A 14,595-nucleotide genomic window follows, 5' to 3' on the forward strand; every position below is an offset into this window, starting at 1 on the left:
AGAAATAAGAAGGTACGTTGGATACATACAAAACATGGATTAGTCTTAAAAACATTATATTCAGCAAAAGAAGCCATTTATAAAGGAGTACATACTGTAGAGTTCTATTTACATGAAGTTATCAAACTAATATATGAGAGTAGAAATCAGAAGGCGATTGCCTCTTGTTGAGGAGTTGACTGGATAGGGATGTGAGAGTATTCTCTGGGGGCATGGGAAGGTTCTGTTTTGGGTGATGATTACATGGATATATACAAAATTCATTGAATGAAATAGCTAAAATCGTACATTTTCTGATGAGTAAAAAAAGTGAAACTAAGAGATGGCATAGGGGCCTACAGATAAAAAGAAACTTACCTAATTGCAAGGTATAGAGCTTATTTGTTTTCTGATTTAAACAAGCAAACTAAAAAAATTGAGGAAATTGGAAATTTGAACACTGAAGCTTATTTGATGATATAAATATTTTATTGTTACATTTTAAAGTTATAATTACATTTTTAAAAATAAAGCTTGAGAGAGTGCTGGGGCAGGTGCAAGCCAGATGGACACTGGGCGGCTCTGTGCTCACTGAAGAAAAATAATTGAACACTGGTAAAGGAGATCCTAGGCTGAGAGGCAAAATGTTATCATATGTATTCTTTGTGCAAACTTGCTGGGAGGAGCACAAGAAGCAAGCCAGATGCTTCAGTCAACTTCTCAGTTTTATAAGAGGAGTGCAAGAAGGTTGAAGACCATGTCTGTGAAAGAGAAAGGAAAAGTTAAAGACATGGCAAAGGCGGACAAGGTCTGTTGTGAAAGAGAAATGAAAACTTATACCCCTCTAAAAGGGGTAATGAAAAAGAATTAAAGGATCCCAATGCACCCAAGAGGCCTCCTTTGGCCTTTTTCTTTTTTTATCCTGAGTATTGCCCCAAAATCAAAGGAGAGCATCCGGGCCTATCTATTGGTGATGTTGCAAAGAATCTGGAAGAGATGTGGAATAACACTGCTACAGATGAAAAGTAGCCTTATGAAAAGAAGGTTTGCTAAGCTGAAGGAAAAATATGAAAAGGATATTGCTGCATACTGAGCTAAAGGAAAGCCTGACAGGTGAAAAAGGGAGTTGTCAAGGCTGAAAAACAGCAAGAAAAAGAAAGAAGAGGAGGAAGAAAACGAAGGTGAAGAAGATGATGATGATGAATAAGTTGGCTCTAGCACAGTTTTTCTTCTTGTCTATAAAGCATTTAACCTCCCCCCTGTACACAAGTCACTCCTTTTAAAGAAAAAAATTGAAATGTAAGACTGTGTAAGATTTGTTTTTAAACTGTACAATGTCTTTTTCTGTATAGTTAACATGTCACTGAATGTGTCTTTAGATAGCTCTGTCCTGGGGCATTTTCAGTAGCCACTAACCTTGCCTGGTACAGTAAGGGGGTTGTAAATTGGCATAGAAATTTCAAGCAGGTTCTTATTGGGTGCACAGCACAACATAGCTATATATGGGGATGGTAGTTTTTCATCTTCAGTTGTCTCCAATGCAGCTTGTATGAAATAATTGTTGTTCTGTTAACTGAATACCACTCTGCTTCTAAGTAAATACAATTTTTTAAATTAAAAAAAAAAATGAAGCTTGGGAAATGACAAAATTATATAAATGGAGAACAGATTAGCAGTTTCCAAGGGCTATGGAGGAGATGAGGTGAAGGGAAATGGGTGTGGCTAAAAGGCTAATGAGAGATCTTGTGGTGATGGAAATGTTCTATATATTGATGAGATTGTCAATATCCTGGTTGTGACATCGTACACAGTCGTGTATAGTTTTGCAAGATGTTACCATGGGGGGAACGAGGTGAAGCGTCCATGGGGTCTCCCTCTGTTATTTCTTACAACTGCATGTGAATCTATAATTATTTTGAAAAAAAAAAAACAATTAAAAAATAAAATTAAAATGAAAAATTTTAAAGTTTAGCCAGTCAAAATAAATATGAAAATAAACAAAATAAAAAATAAAGTATTCAGCAGAGCACAGGGGATTTTTAGGACAAAGAAACTACTCTGTTTATTATAATGGTGGATACATGTCATTATAAATCTGTCTAAATTCCCTTGAGGGCATTATGTTAAATGAAATAAGTCAGATACAGAAAATACTGTATGAGCTCACTCATATTTGACATCTAAAAAAGCCAAACTCATAAAGAGTAGAATGTGATTACCAGGTGTTAGGGGTTGGGGGAAAATGGGGGAGATGTTGGTCAAAGGGTACGAACTCCCAGTTATAAGATGAGTAACTCTGGGGATATAGTGTACAGCATGGTGAGTATAATTAACAATACTGTATTATATACTTGCAAGTTGTTAAGAGAGGAGATCTTAAATGTTATCACCACACACACAACATGGTAATTATGTGAGGTGATGGAAGTGTTAACTAACCTTATTGTGGCAATCATTTTTCATTAATACAATAAACCATCACATTTTACAACTTAAACTTGAATAGGTTTAATGTCAATAATATCTCAATAAAACTGGAGAAAATTAAAAATAGAAATAAATCAATTTGTCCAAATCCATTGAATGTGCAACAAAAAAGAGTGAACTCTAATGTAAACTATGGACTTTGGGTGATTACTATGTGTCAAGGCAGGTTCATCAATTGTAACAAATGTACCACTCTGGTGGGGGATGGTGAGAATAGAGGAGGCTATGCTTGTGTGGGGCAGAGGACATATGGGAAAGCTTTACCTTCACTCAATTTTGCTGTTAACCTAAATCTGCTCTAAAAAATAAAGCCTATCAAAAATAAACAAACAAATAAATAAAATATTAAATAAAAATGGCCAGTACACATAGGAAAATGCATTCATTTTTTAAAAGTAGTAAGTATAATGCAAAATAAAAACAATAGACATAATTTTCTGTTTATCAGATTGATGAAAATAAATAAGTTGACAAAACCCCATATCAATAATGGGGTGGGAGATGGGCAATATCATACACTAATTTCAAGTAAGCTTTCTAGAGGGAGGTTTGACAGTGCGTAAAAACTTGAAGTAAGCCAACCCTATGTTCTAGTAATTCTGCTTCTAGAACATTCCCCTCAGAAAATGCACAAAGATGTGCAGATAGACACACAAGAAAGTTTATCCTAGAATTGTTTTTAAGGGCAAAATATGGAAAACAATTGAAATGTATGTAATTAGTTAAATAAATTATAGTATATACATGTAACTTAATGCCATGCAGTAATTAAAATGATGAAATATACCTATATTATTGACATAGAAAGACATACTATAGATATTGTTAAAACGTTTTAAAAAGTACCTCCTCTCTCTCTTAGGAACCCTGGTTTGTTTGGTCCTCAGCCTCCTTGGGGCTAATATTCCCCCTTTCCTGATCCAGAGGTCTCTCCAACACCAGGTTAGGCAAAGAATCTGTGTAGGAAGGATGGAGATGACCCTCTCCTTAGAGCGACCACACAGTCTGGTTTCTGGAATGGTTCTGAATATGAATATTTTGACCTGCTGTCCTCAAACAAATCAGGACACTCCTAATTTTAATGTCCGTTTTATAGCCATGGAAACTGAGGCCCTTGAAGTCAAAAGATTTGCCTAATGTCTGTTCCTTTCTTGGGTCTGCGAAGGAAAGGCAGCCTGCTATGTGGCCTCCCAAAATGTGCTAGAGGTTGCCAGGAGCAGAAGGATTAAAGGGGTGTGGAAATGTCAGCTGAAAAAAGAGTCGAGCTGGAAGAGGGGGTGAGGCTGGGTTTTGGAAAGAGACGGGTGGCATAGAGAAGGTAAGGCAGGATGTTACCCAAGACCCTCAGCCCTCCCTGCCATAAAGTCTTGCCTCTGCAGACACAACTCTTTAATTAATAGTGGCTATCAAAAGTGGGCCTTCAACAAATGATGAATGAATAAATAAAGAAAGAAATAAAAAGAGACACAGAGTTTATTATTGTATTGGAAATACAAATAAAAGAACCAAGCCCTTGGTGGCTCCAGATCTCTCTAAGTCACCCCACATTTGTCAAATGTGTAAAATTCTTCAAGTTTCTCCAAGTCTAGACTGCCATGGAGTGGGAGGGGCCCTATGCCCAATCTAAGGGAATGAACCACCACCATTCTGAGTCTGAGCTCAGCTGTCCACAGGTCTACAGATCTGAGTCCCTGGAGTTCCATGATGGAGTCATGCATGCCAAACCCCTTTGCTTCAGAGCTGAGTCTGGGAACACAGAGATGAGCCCTGGTCTAGGCTTCACAGGCGGAGAAGAACTTGATGGTGTCATCTGGGCAGCGAAGTTGCCCTGACCTCTAGGTATGGCAGGACCAAGATCGAGGTGTCACCAGTCCCCAGAAGGTTGTCTGTGCCAGAGAAAGGTGAGTTGTGAATGAGGTCCCTCCTAGTGCCCATTTTGTGTATCCAAGACATGAAAGCCATCACCCCCAAACCAGGCCCTGACCCTGATCTTAGCTGTTGAATTGAGCAACAATAGGCATCTGTCTTAGGAAGGGAAGGCATGTTCTCCTGGATAGGGAGTTGAGAATGGGTCATGGTGCCTTACCTGGGGCAGGGGGCAGTGCTGCCGTGCATACCACTCCTGGCAGTACAGGCTGACCTGGATGCCTTGGCCCAGAAAAAGCATGATCCACATTAGCACGTTCCACGCTGGGCCTGTGTGCCGGTCATGCATCATGAAATTCATCAGCCCTGAGGCAGGAAGAAAGATTGTCACCCAACTCCAGATACCTGTGCCTTGTCTCCCTGGCTGCTCTCCTAGGAGCCCTGAATGGAACAGGAAGATCCAATTGGGAAAGATGTTGAAACCAGCTACAACAACCCATGTAGGCCTCAAGTAGCTCATGTAAAACCAGGATTCCTCAGTTTACCTTTCAATATCTTGGCTCTCATACTGAACCTCTTAACCTCCATCAATTTTTTCCCCTTTGCCTCCCTCTGTGAGTGTCCTATTCAGATGCTCCTCTCCAGCCAGAAATCTTGCCGCCTCCCGATGCTGCTTCCCTCCCTGCTTCCAGGTCTCTCCTCACCCAACTCTCACACACAACTCTCATGCCTTCTCTCACAAGGCATGCACATCCTCTTCTGTGTTGGCTTCCCCAAGGAGAAAGAGCACAGGCCTCCTCCCTCTGGGTGAATTCCCCTCCAGTGGCACACAGAAGCCAAGCTCACCTCCAATGACAAGGAAGAGTATCAGCATGACAGGATAGAAGAAACCCAGGACGAAGCAGAAGATGTACTCATGGACGACTGCAGAGACCAGGAACACGCCCAGCATGGCTGCCCCTCGAGCCTGGCCACCAAGGAGCTGGCAGGGCCAGGGTGTGAAAGATGGAGTGAGTCTCCCTAGGACCCCTCCACAAAGAGCCCCTTCCTTAAGGAAGCCAGGAGGGTGTGTGGTACAATGGAAAGACTACGGAATTTAGGGTCAAAAGGGCTGACATGTCTTATTTAAGAGCATTTTATGAGACCGCTGGGCCTTAGATGCAATTTTTAAAAGGGGATATAATACTTACTTCTAATGGTTATTGTGAAGATTAAATGTATGTGACAACTCTTGGTAACTGAAAACTGATATATACATTCCTTAGGAGGGCAGAAAGGCCCTGTGGAGGGGCTGAAGTTAAGGACAAGGAAGGAAGTTAGATCACAAGAAGAATTTTCTGCCCATTGGATTGGGTAGAATGGGAGCAGATGGAAGTCAAGGAGCCCTTAAGTTGGAAAAGGTGGATGGTGCAGAAGGGGAAAGGAGAGGATGTGTCAGAGAGGCTCCATTAACTGTTGGAGCTGAGGGGGTCTGCAGAGCCCATACCCACAGCCCATCCTGATATACGTAGCTGTACAGCCAGTCATGAACCACCACGTTCCAAGTGCGGTAGTAGTTGGAGAAAGATGTGGAGTTCCACCAGTCCTGGGGAAGGGGTGGGGTCAGGGTGGGGAAAGAAGGTGAGCATCACCCTGTTTCTTTCCAGGCCCCAGCTTCTCACCCCTGCCCCCTGCCCCGTTTCAATGTTCTCCCACAGGGCTGGATCCAGGCAGAATAGAGATAGCAAGTACTCTCCCAGATCCCTCTTCAGGACCTAGGGTCTTTGCCTTCCCTCCTACTCTCCCTCTTTCCAAAGTACCATCCACACAAAAGCAGTTAGCCCTGGCTGGTCAGGAGATAGAAAGGTGGCATTATAACCACACCCAGAAGAGCGCATTTCCCATCGTGGGAGATAGACAGCATAGCTGAGTCGACACCCGGTATAACCACCATCCTCCCCAGATCCTTTTCTATCCCTCCCTGCTTCCAGCTCCCAAATGGCCTAGGTCCAGGCTGTACCTGGTAGAACATCCTGTCTCCAAATCGTAGCATCTCAGCAAAGGCATTCAGCCAGCAGTGGAGGAAGGCAAAGAAGATGAGCAGCAGCATGAAGATGCCTGGTGAGTGGGGACAAGAGGCTGCAGGTCAGACTGGCCCACCTGGAACCCCCAGGAAGATCTGAGGAACCCTCATCTAGCAACTAAGGACTCAATTCCTACCCATCATTTATTAGTCATTCACTAATTCATGCACACATTAATTCATCCATTTGCTCATGTACTCCACAACAGATGTTAGGGATTGAAGATGACTCTCATAGCTCCTGGTCATTGAGAGTTCACAGAGTGGTTAGAGGTGCGGGGAGGGGGAGAGAGACTGAGACAGAGGAACATGTCCAAGCAGGTATCAATGTCAAATGTATTGGGAGTTAAGCATGGTGACCATTGCTGTGCTTGGGAGTGCAGAAGGTGGGTCATGGTGATTGGCAGCTTAAAAAGGAATGCTTCCTAGAGGAGGGGGATCTCACACGAGCCTCCAAAAAGGAATTGGATTCTACAGCTGAGAAGTGGGGAAAGAACATCCCTAGCTGAGAGGTCAGTATGAACAAAGGCCCGGAGGCATGGAAGTGCATGCCTTTCAGGGAATGGCTGGGCTTGTGGTGGGATGTGACATATCAGAAGGGCCTTGGATGCCAGGCCAAGGTTTAAATCTTATCTGGAGATGCCAGCAATGGGGAGTCATTGGAGCTTTTGAAGCAGAGTCAGGAACAATTCATCTGTAGGAGGGAAGTTCACCTGGGCAGCAATGTCCTCAGAGGCAGATGGGAAAGGAAAAATTCAGGTGGGAGGAACACAGATTGGGAGGCTGTTGTGGAAAGGGCGAGCAGATAGCAATCTGAATTGAGATGCTCACAATAAGCAATGATAGGAGGGGACAGATGTGAAAGGAGAGTCAGAGGGAAAAGGTGTTGAAACTGACTGAAGGTAAAGAGTGAGGGGAAGGAGGAGTTCCCTGCTAAGCCTTCCCCAGGGTGCAGCCTTCTCCAGCCCTGCCTTAGTGGGCATACCTGGCAATGTGGCATGCATGACAGAGAGCACCAGGGCACGGGTGCTAAAGGGCTCTTGGCTCATGTTGGCAAAGACAGGAACACAGAAGCGGCCCAGGATGAAACAGGCATAGAGGATGCAGCCCAGGGCCTGGAGAAGAAATAATGGACACCTAACTTTGAGAGGGAGCACCAGCAGCTGTCCCCTTACTCTGGAATTGGACTCCAGCCCAGCATCTGCCTCCTCTTCCCTTAACACCACCCTTTGATCTCCTCCCCAGGCTTCCCCCATCCCACTCCCAGAAATGCCCCTTCAGCCACTATGAGTCACAGGTGGTCTACCCTTCTAACCTATCTTCTGACCTGGGCAAAGTTCTTGGCCACATAATTCCACCTGATGTTGGGTGTCCTGCAGCAGCAATAGAAATGATATGTTTCTTGTTTCCGGCTTAGGTGGGGGCCCAGGTTCTGGAGTCCTCTCTCCATAACCCCTCAATTGCTCAGGTCTGGGAGGATTATCTGGGGGAAGTGGGAGCCTAAAACACTTTGCACCTAACGGAGATAGCAAATGGATTTTTAGCTTGGATGTCAGCTAAGGTGACAAACCATCTGGTGTTTGCTCCAGATTGAGAGATTGTCTAGGACCTAGGATTTTTAGTCCTTAAAATCAGGACAGTCCTGGGCAAACCATGACAGTTGATCACCCTTGTGTCACCATGGGCTGGGTAAGGAAGAAAAGTAGTCTACCTGCCATTTCTTTCCCATCTTTGTGATGGGATGCTTCTGGACAAAGTGGCCAGTGTCTGGGGTGAGGCTGGAGACTTCAGGGAGAGGAGAGGAGGGCAAGGTCTCTGATAGGCCTAGGCATTTAGGGAAAGGGTACAGGATCTTACCTGGGGTAAGTCTCTCTGTAGATGAGTGTGGGGCAGAAGAGGAAATAGAGGTAGCTGGAGAAACTGGGGGCCCAGACACCTGCACCTGGAGGGGAGTGAGAGGAGTCCATCAGTGAAGGGGGAAGGAAGAGAGGGCAGAGGTGAGGGGGGCTGCTGGGGAAAGGCAGTGGAACTGGGAAGTGGACAGCTGGACAGGACAGAGGTGCAGGGGCTGAATACTGGGTCTAGAGATGGAGTTGGGAGGTGAAACTGGGCAGGAGCTGAACCTGCTCTCTAATACCCCTATTTTGCTTCCATTCCATGCACCCCATTTTCTAATGCTGGAGCTTTATTTGGCACCTAGAAGTTCCACCACCCATTCTCTCTCTCTTTCTGTTTTGACTTCTTAATATAAGGTTCTCATAGCCTGGGTCTTTCCAGGTTAGGCCTGGAAACAGGAAAGCACCAGAAGTCCTAGGCAACAGTGTGTGCCCTCTCTCAAAGGTGGGACCTGAGAATACCTAATGTCTAAGGCCCACAGAGTCCAGTCGGAGGCCAGAACTGTGCCCAGTGGGCAAGATAGGCTTAGGAAGTCAGAGCTTTAATGAGGATCCTGTTGCTCTGGCTGTATTCAAACAGCCAAGAAGACTGAGTTCACAGCAGGGGCAGCTGAAGGCCTCACCTCCTCTAGCACAAAGGATCCCAGGCACAATCTCTCTTAGGAAGGAGTAGCTTTTCATCAGGAGCCTGACCTGACATGGAGTGGAAGGGAGGTTAAGTTGCTGTGTGGCTTTGAGCAGATCACTTAACCTCTCTGTGCTCTCCTTTGTGTGTGCGTGTGTGTGTGTGTGTGAGAGAGAGAGAGAGAGAGAGAGAGAGAGAGAGAGATGGAGAGATGGAGAGATGGAGAGGGAGAGAGAGGAGGGAAAGAGGGAGCGAGGAAGAAGCAGATCGTAAAATCTGTGTGTTCAGAGCCCATAGTTTATCTTTTTGTCGGATAGCCTTATTGCTGGGATGAAGCGAGGGTAAGGCGGTACAGGAAAGGCCAGGGCGAAGCCTTCATTTGGCCAATCCCCTGTGACTCTCCGGGGAGTCGGATTATTTTTACATAGCCCGATCCATTTCGTTTACATTTCCTTGGAGCCTGCTAGTTCGCTCAAATCCCTCGCACCAAACTTCACCCCTAGTAACTAGCTCCGCCCCGCCAATACCATATCGAGCGTCCACCCTCACCAGGGCCTCCACCACCCTTTGAATCTCACCTGCCCCGCCCCACCATTGGCCCCGCCCATACCTGCTCAAAGACAAGGACACAGCGGGAGGCTGGCGGGAGCTGATATTTCACCGCTATGTGGACGGGGAGAATGCCAAGCACCGCGGTGTGGGCGACCAGCAACACGCAACCCAGGCCCACCCCCAGTGTCCAGGCCCCTCCGGTCTGGGGCCTTGCCCACAGCCTCAGGGCCTGGTAGGGCGCCAGCAAAGTAGACGAGAACATGGGGACCCATGTCATCAGAGCCAAGGGCAGCTGTCCGAAGCTGAAGATCAACAGGTCAAATTCCAACATCAGCCTTGGAGTGGGGAAGGAGAGACAAAGTAGACAAATGTGTAGCTCATCCTTGTCCCCTTCCTCTGCGGCCAGAGCTCTTGGAAGATAAACTGAGGTATCTTGCTAAAATTGTGAGCTCTCCGTCTATGAAGGTATTCAAGATAGCACCTCTGTTGCCCGGGACTTCTAGCAAAGGGCGTTGCCTGAGGAGACTGTATCAGGAAATGGGTTTCCAAATGACCATTAGAGCCCTCTGTGAAGTTTGCGGTGTTGCAGAAGGGCTCCGTACTTCATCTGCGATAGGTATTAGGATGGGAGATATTTAGAGTTTAACTTTGATTTTCGTTTGTTTTGTTCTTTTGCAGTGTCTGTAGCTGTAGACTTGAGTTAATACAAAGCAGGTTGTCGAGTGTTTTGTTTGCTTAGATTAAGAGCATATGGTTTCAACGGTGAAAAATTGGAAACGACCTACATGTTCATTAAATGAACAGGACTAAGTAAACGAAACTGGGCAGTTCCAGACTCTGCATTCATTAAAATCAATGGACTGACATGGAAAGATCTCTAAGCTAGGTTGTTAGGGAGTGAAAACAAAATAATAGGTATAGTAAGTGCCTTATTTATGTAAACCACACAAAATACATCTCTTTGGTTCTTACATACATGTGAATGGAATGCACAGAAAATGCTCTGGAGGGAAGCTCTCAAAATTGTTAAAAATGTTACTTCTGGGGAGCAGTCTGGAATTGAGGGGTGGTCAAGAAGGACTGCTACTTTACGTGTATTTGAACTTTTTACTTGAGATTTTATTCTTTATCAGATGATTAGCAATAATTTTACCTAAAGGAAGTGCTGTTGCTGAACTTGCAGACCCTTGATCCTCTTCTTTTTCCTGCTTCCTAAGCGCTACTTGGGGGTGGGGGCCATGCAAATATAGACCCCCAGGGGTGTACGGCCCTCTGAAGCTCACCCCAGAGTTAGGGGGAGGTCTGGGGGAAAATGACCCACCACAGCACTTATACGCATGTCTGTCTTCCCCTCAAGATCGCGAGTGCCTCATAGACAGGGAGGGGGTCTGCTCCTCATCTTTCTGGCCCCCAGGGCTGGTACTTAGGAGGTGCCGAAAGGAGGTTACTTGAATTGAACAGAACTTAGAAAGAAGTGTGTGAGAGCAGAGGAGTGGGAAGTGTGCATCTGCCTTAGGACAAGATTCCTATTGAGAAGTATTTGAGTGGTTGTCCCCAGAGTGATTGATTGACTCTGGGAGGACAGACCAAGAGCCATCCAAAGCTGTGGAAAAAAGAAGCTAAGAGCGTGTTTTAGGTGGGAACGTTGTTGAAAACAATGCTGATGTGTGTGCAATAATCAAAGGGGAACCTGTGCCCCTTCGAGCCAGTGGTAGATACAGCCCTGGGGACCCAAGGGGTCTGATCCGATTTGTGTGCCTATCCCAGTCAGAAGAGGTGCCTACCTGCCTGCATCAATGAAGTCGATGGCCAGGGTGCTGATGATGAAGACACACAAGCTGGCGATGAACACGTGGTAGATGGTCCGGAAATGCTGCACCTCCATCAGTTCACTGGAGGAACAGGGGCCTGGATATCAGTGTGGGAGTGTCCTTAAGGTCATATGGACTAGCTCAGGCACTGTACATATGTGAGAATGAGGCCTAGTGATTGGGAACTTCCATCTAAGAGCTGGGATGTGGCCAGGACATCTGTCCAAAGCTGTTTTCAGCCCAGACACTTCTTATTCTGGTGACCTTTCTTCCACAGTCACGCCCAGGGCAAATGGAAAAACTGAACCTTAAAAATCTTTTCCAAGTCCTCTCCAAAATCACCTAGAGCCTGGGGATGAGAACAGAGGTATCCTGGATCCCCAAAGCCCTTTCTTTTCTTCCCACCCCCTGTCCTCACTCCTGACTTACTCAAGCAGGGACTTGCGAATGATGAAAACTTTCCGTTTCCTTAGGGATGGCTCCTGGGTCCTGCATTGAGACAGTTGTCCTGGGTCGGGACCCAAAGAAAGAAGGCAGTGGGCAGAGGGCAGGACCTCGCAGAAGATCAATACTTGGGAGCCAAAGGCTATAGTACAGGAAGGTCAAGGCTTGGGTCAGAGGGCAGGACCAGGCAGAAGGTCAGGGCCAGGACATAGCAAGGCCCAGAGGTGGAGGTCAGTGCTAGGATGGCGGAGGCGGTAAGAGGAGAAAAGGGAAGGTTGAAGTGAGAGTCACGTGAATGCTGACAAAGGGCAAGTGAAATAATGTTTATGGTTTGTAATCCTTACGATGGAGGAGCCCGCTCCAGCCATTCCTCAGCCCCCGGCAACTCAGATTCTTACTTGCTCAAGGAATCTGGAGGGATAGTAGGCAGAGGTCTGCCTTGTAGTGGATAAGATTGTATTGCCTCTGACATGGCCCGATCCAGCAGCTCCAGCAGCTGACCCTGAAACTGCTCCAGCAGTTGCATCTTCACAGCCTACAGGACAAAGCAGGGCTCACCGTCCGGTCATCCGGTCAGCCATACTCTCCTTCACCCAACATTTTAGTAAGTTCTTTGTGCCAGGCGCACTGCTAAACGCTAGATAGAAAACACGGTTCCTGCTCAGAGGTTCCTGCTCAGAGGTTCCTCAGGAAATTTCCCCCTCTGGCTTCCCATGGCAGCAGTGAAGATTGAGGAAAAACAACAGGAGTGACACGTCCAGTCTCTGAGTCTGAATCCCAACCACCTTGTCATCTCTGACGTGACTCTTTTCCCTGACCCCAGCCTTCCCTCTCCTGACCTCTAGCCCCACTAACAGAAGACTCTTCACTGGTATGACTTTTGGCTCCTGCCCTGATGACCTGTGTTTCAAGCCCCCTCATCTTAACCTTTAGCTCTAACCTGATCTGAGGGGTTTGAACCCCCAAACAAATTGTCTTTATCACCAAGCCAGTCCTCACCTCCACCTCCCTTCACTACAGGACCTGCCCATCTTGATCTCTGACCTCTGAGGTCCCTTACCTCCATATGTCGGGTCCATTGCACCAAGTCTGAGCTTCCATGTGCCTCAACATTTCCTAAGAGGAGGGGCCAAAGGGCACACCCAAGGGGAAGGAGTTAGGGTTCTGCTGCCTCGTGCAAACCCAGAGGCATCCTCAGAGCAGGAAATGCTTTCTGTATGCTCAGCAGACTCCCGGCCCCCAACCAGTTGATATCTAGTATCATGGGTAGGACAGTCAGAAGAGGAAGTTATTTTGGCAGGGTGTGAGGGGGCCATCAGCAAGCAGGGAGCCTGACGACATTACTGGAAACAGAGTACCCAGGGAACAGAAAGCCGCTCCATTCACCCTCTGAGGTTAGAGAATCAGAAAGACAAGGCAAGGCCAGAGGTCTGAATGTTCCTTTACTTTTCCCTCTCCCGGCTGGGTGGTTAGGGGCAGAGGCCAGGGTCTGCCTTCTTTGGCCTCCCAGGACAGCAGGCAGGATTGCAGGTGGACAGCAGGCCTCTCTCAACAGGGTACCCCCACGTCCAACCCCACCCAAGCTTTCTACCCTCCCAGAGAGTGGCTCACCTCCTCTGGACGGTCTGCTCTCCTGCTCTCCCCTGGGCCCTGCTCTCCTCCGCAGTCGGGCTGCCCTTGGCTCCATGATGTGAGGCTCGACTGACCAGGCAGCAGGTGGCTTCTGCTGTGTTCCCTCCTTTCTTTCCCAGCCTTCCAGCCAGGAGAGGTCCCATCTCTCTCAGCTCAGCTGACAGCTCCAAAGACTAAAGTCCTCTCAGGAGGAGGTGGCCTCCAGGAGTATGATAGGTTATTTGATCCGGAGGGCAGTGCTTCTCAGCTACAGGTTCTGCTGGCTGTCCAGGAATGGACTGGATGCAACCCTCCAACAGCCCAACCACACAGACGCCCAGCTCTGAGGGAGCCTGCTTTCTCTCCCACTGGAGTGGTGGCTATGCACATTGTGGGAAATCTCTTTCCTAGCAGGCTGAATGAAGGTCGAGGTGGAGTCAGAAACATCTTCAGGTATCAGTGCACTCAGCTCCCTTAGACCATGAGATAAGGTGTGCAAAAGAACCTTGTCGACTCAGAAAACACTATATTGCATGTGATTAGTATTCCGATGGGTTTGACACCTGTGACAACTGTGGTACTGTGGCTCCTCCAGGAAGTGCTGGGTGTTAAGGCCTCTGACTGTCAACACTTCCCTACACCTGCTTGGATTAGCATGTAGGCAAAACAAACATGTCTTCAGCACCTAAGGAATTCCAGGCATTGTCACATAGAGAAGAACCAGATTTAAAGCCTCCCTCTAACTCTTGGCTGTGTAATTTCAGGCAAGTGACCCAAATACTTAAAGCCACAGTTTCCTCCTCTAAAAAACAGGGACAAAAGTCCCTACCTCACCAGATTACTGTAAACACAAAATGAGGTAGTCCAGATAAAAGCACATGGTCCAGGGCCCAGCCCATGGGAGGAGCTCAATAAATAATAATTTCTTTCCCTTTTTAGTAGGAAGTAACAGAAGGGTAAGTGCTTTGAGAGTTCCTCATTGTTGGGTTCCTGCTGGCTATTAACTATTAATTCTTTCTCTCCCCTGTGTCCAAAGATCAATATTAGAAACAAGATCACAACCTTAGATCAAGGCCATGGGCTCAATGTCTCCCCACCTCTACCTCCCATCCCCCATTCCCTGCTGTTTAGTTGAGTGAGGCTTCAGGGCTTGAAAACTCTGCCAATGGCTGCCTTCTTTGTTCCAAGCGCAGCAAGAAGGACCGAAAGTAGTCCACAGGAAAAGAGATCTGCTATGGGGGGTAGGGAGGTAGAGAAAAGGGC

At 46.8% G+C, this 14,595-nt stretch overlaps 1 protein-coding gene and 1 pseudogene across 1 annotated transcript; one reads left to right on the plus strand and one right to left on the minus strand.

Annotated features, from left to right (window-relative positions):
- The first annotated feature begins 599 nt into the window (after positions 1–599).
- LOC105302666 lies at positions 600–1,282 on the plus strand (annotated as a pseudogene).
- Positions 1,283–4,013: 2,731 nt separating this feature from the next.
- SOAT2 (sterol O-acyltransferase 2) lies at positions 4,014–14,519 on the minus strand. Its single transcript, XM_011375844.2, has 15 exons — positions 13,333–14,519; positions 12,782–12,837; positions 12,120–12,256; positions 11,707–11,766; positions 11,251–11,358; positions 9,525–9,801; positions 8,913–8,982; positions 8,252–8,336; positions 7,722–7,767; positions 7,380–7,509; positions 6,332–6,429; positions 5,819–5,917; positions 5,179–5,314; positions 4,553–4,698; positions 4,014–4,352 (listed from the first exon to the last, which is right to left on the minus strand). Exons 1-15 carry the CDS (start codon positions 13,406–13,408, stop codon positions 4,302–4,304), a joined length of 1,575 nt encoding a protein of 524 aa, XP_011374146.1. The 5' UTR covers positions 13,409–14,519; the 3' UTR covers positions 4,014–4,301.
- Positions 14,520–14,595: the final 76 nt, after the last annotated feature.

Source organism: Pteropus vampyrus, unplaced genomic scaffold, assembly GCF_000151845.1.
Source record: "Pteropus vampyrus isolate Shadow unplaced genomic scaffold, Pvam_2.0 Scaffold276, whole genome shotgun sequence".
NCBI lineage: Eukaryota > Metazoa > Chordata > Mammalia > Chiroptera > Pteropodidae > Pteropus > Pteropus vampyrus.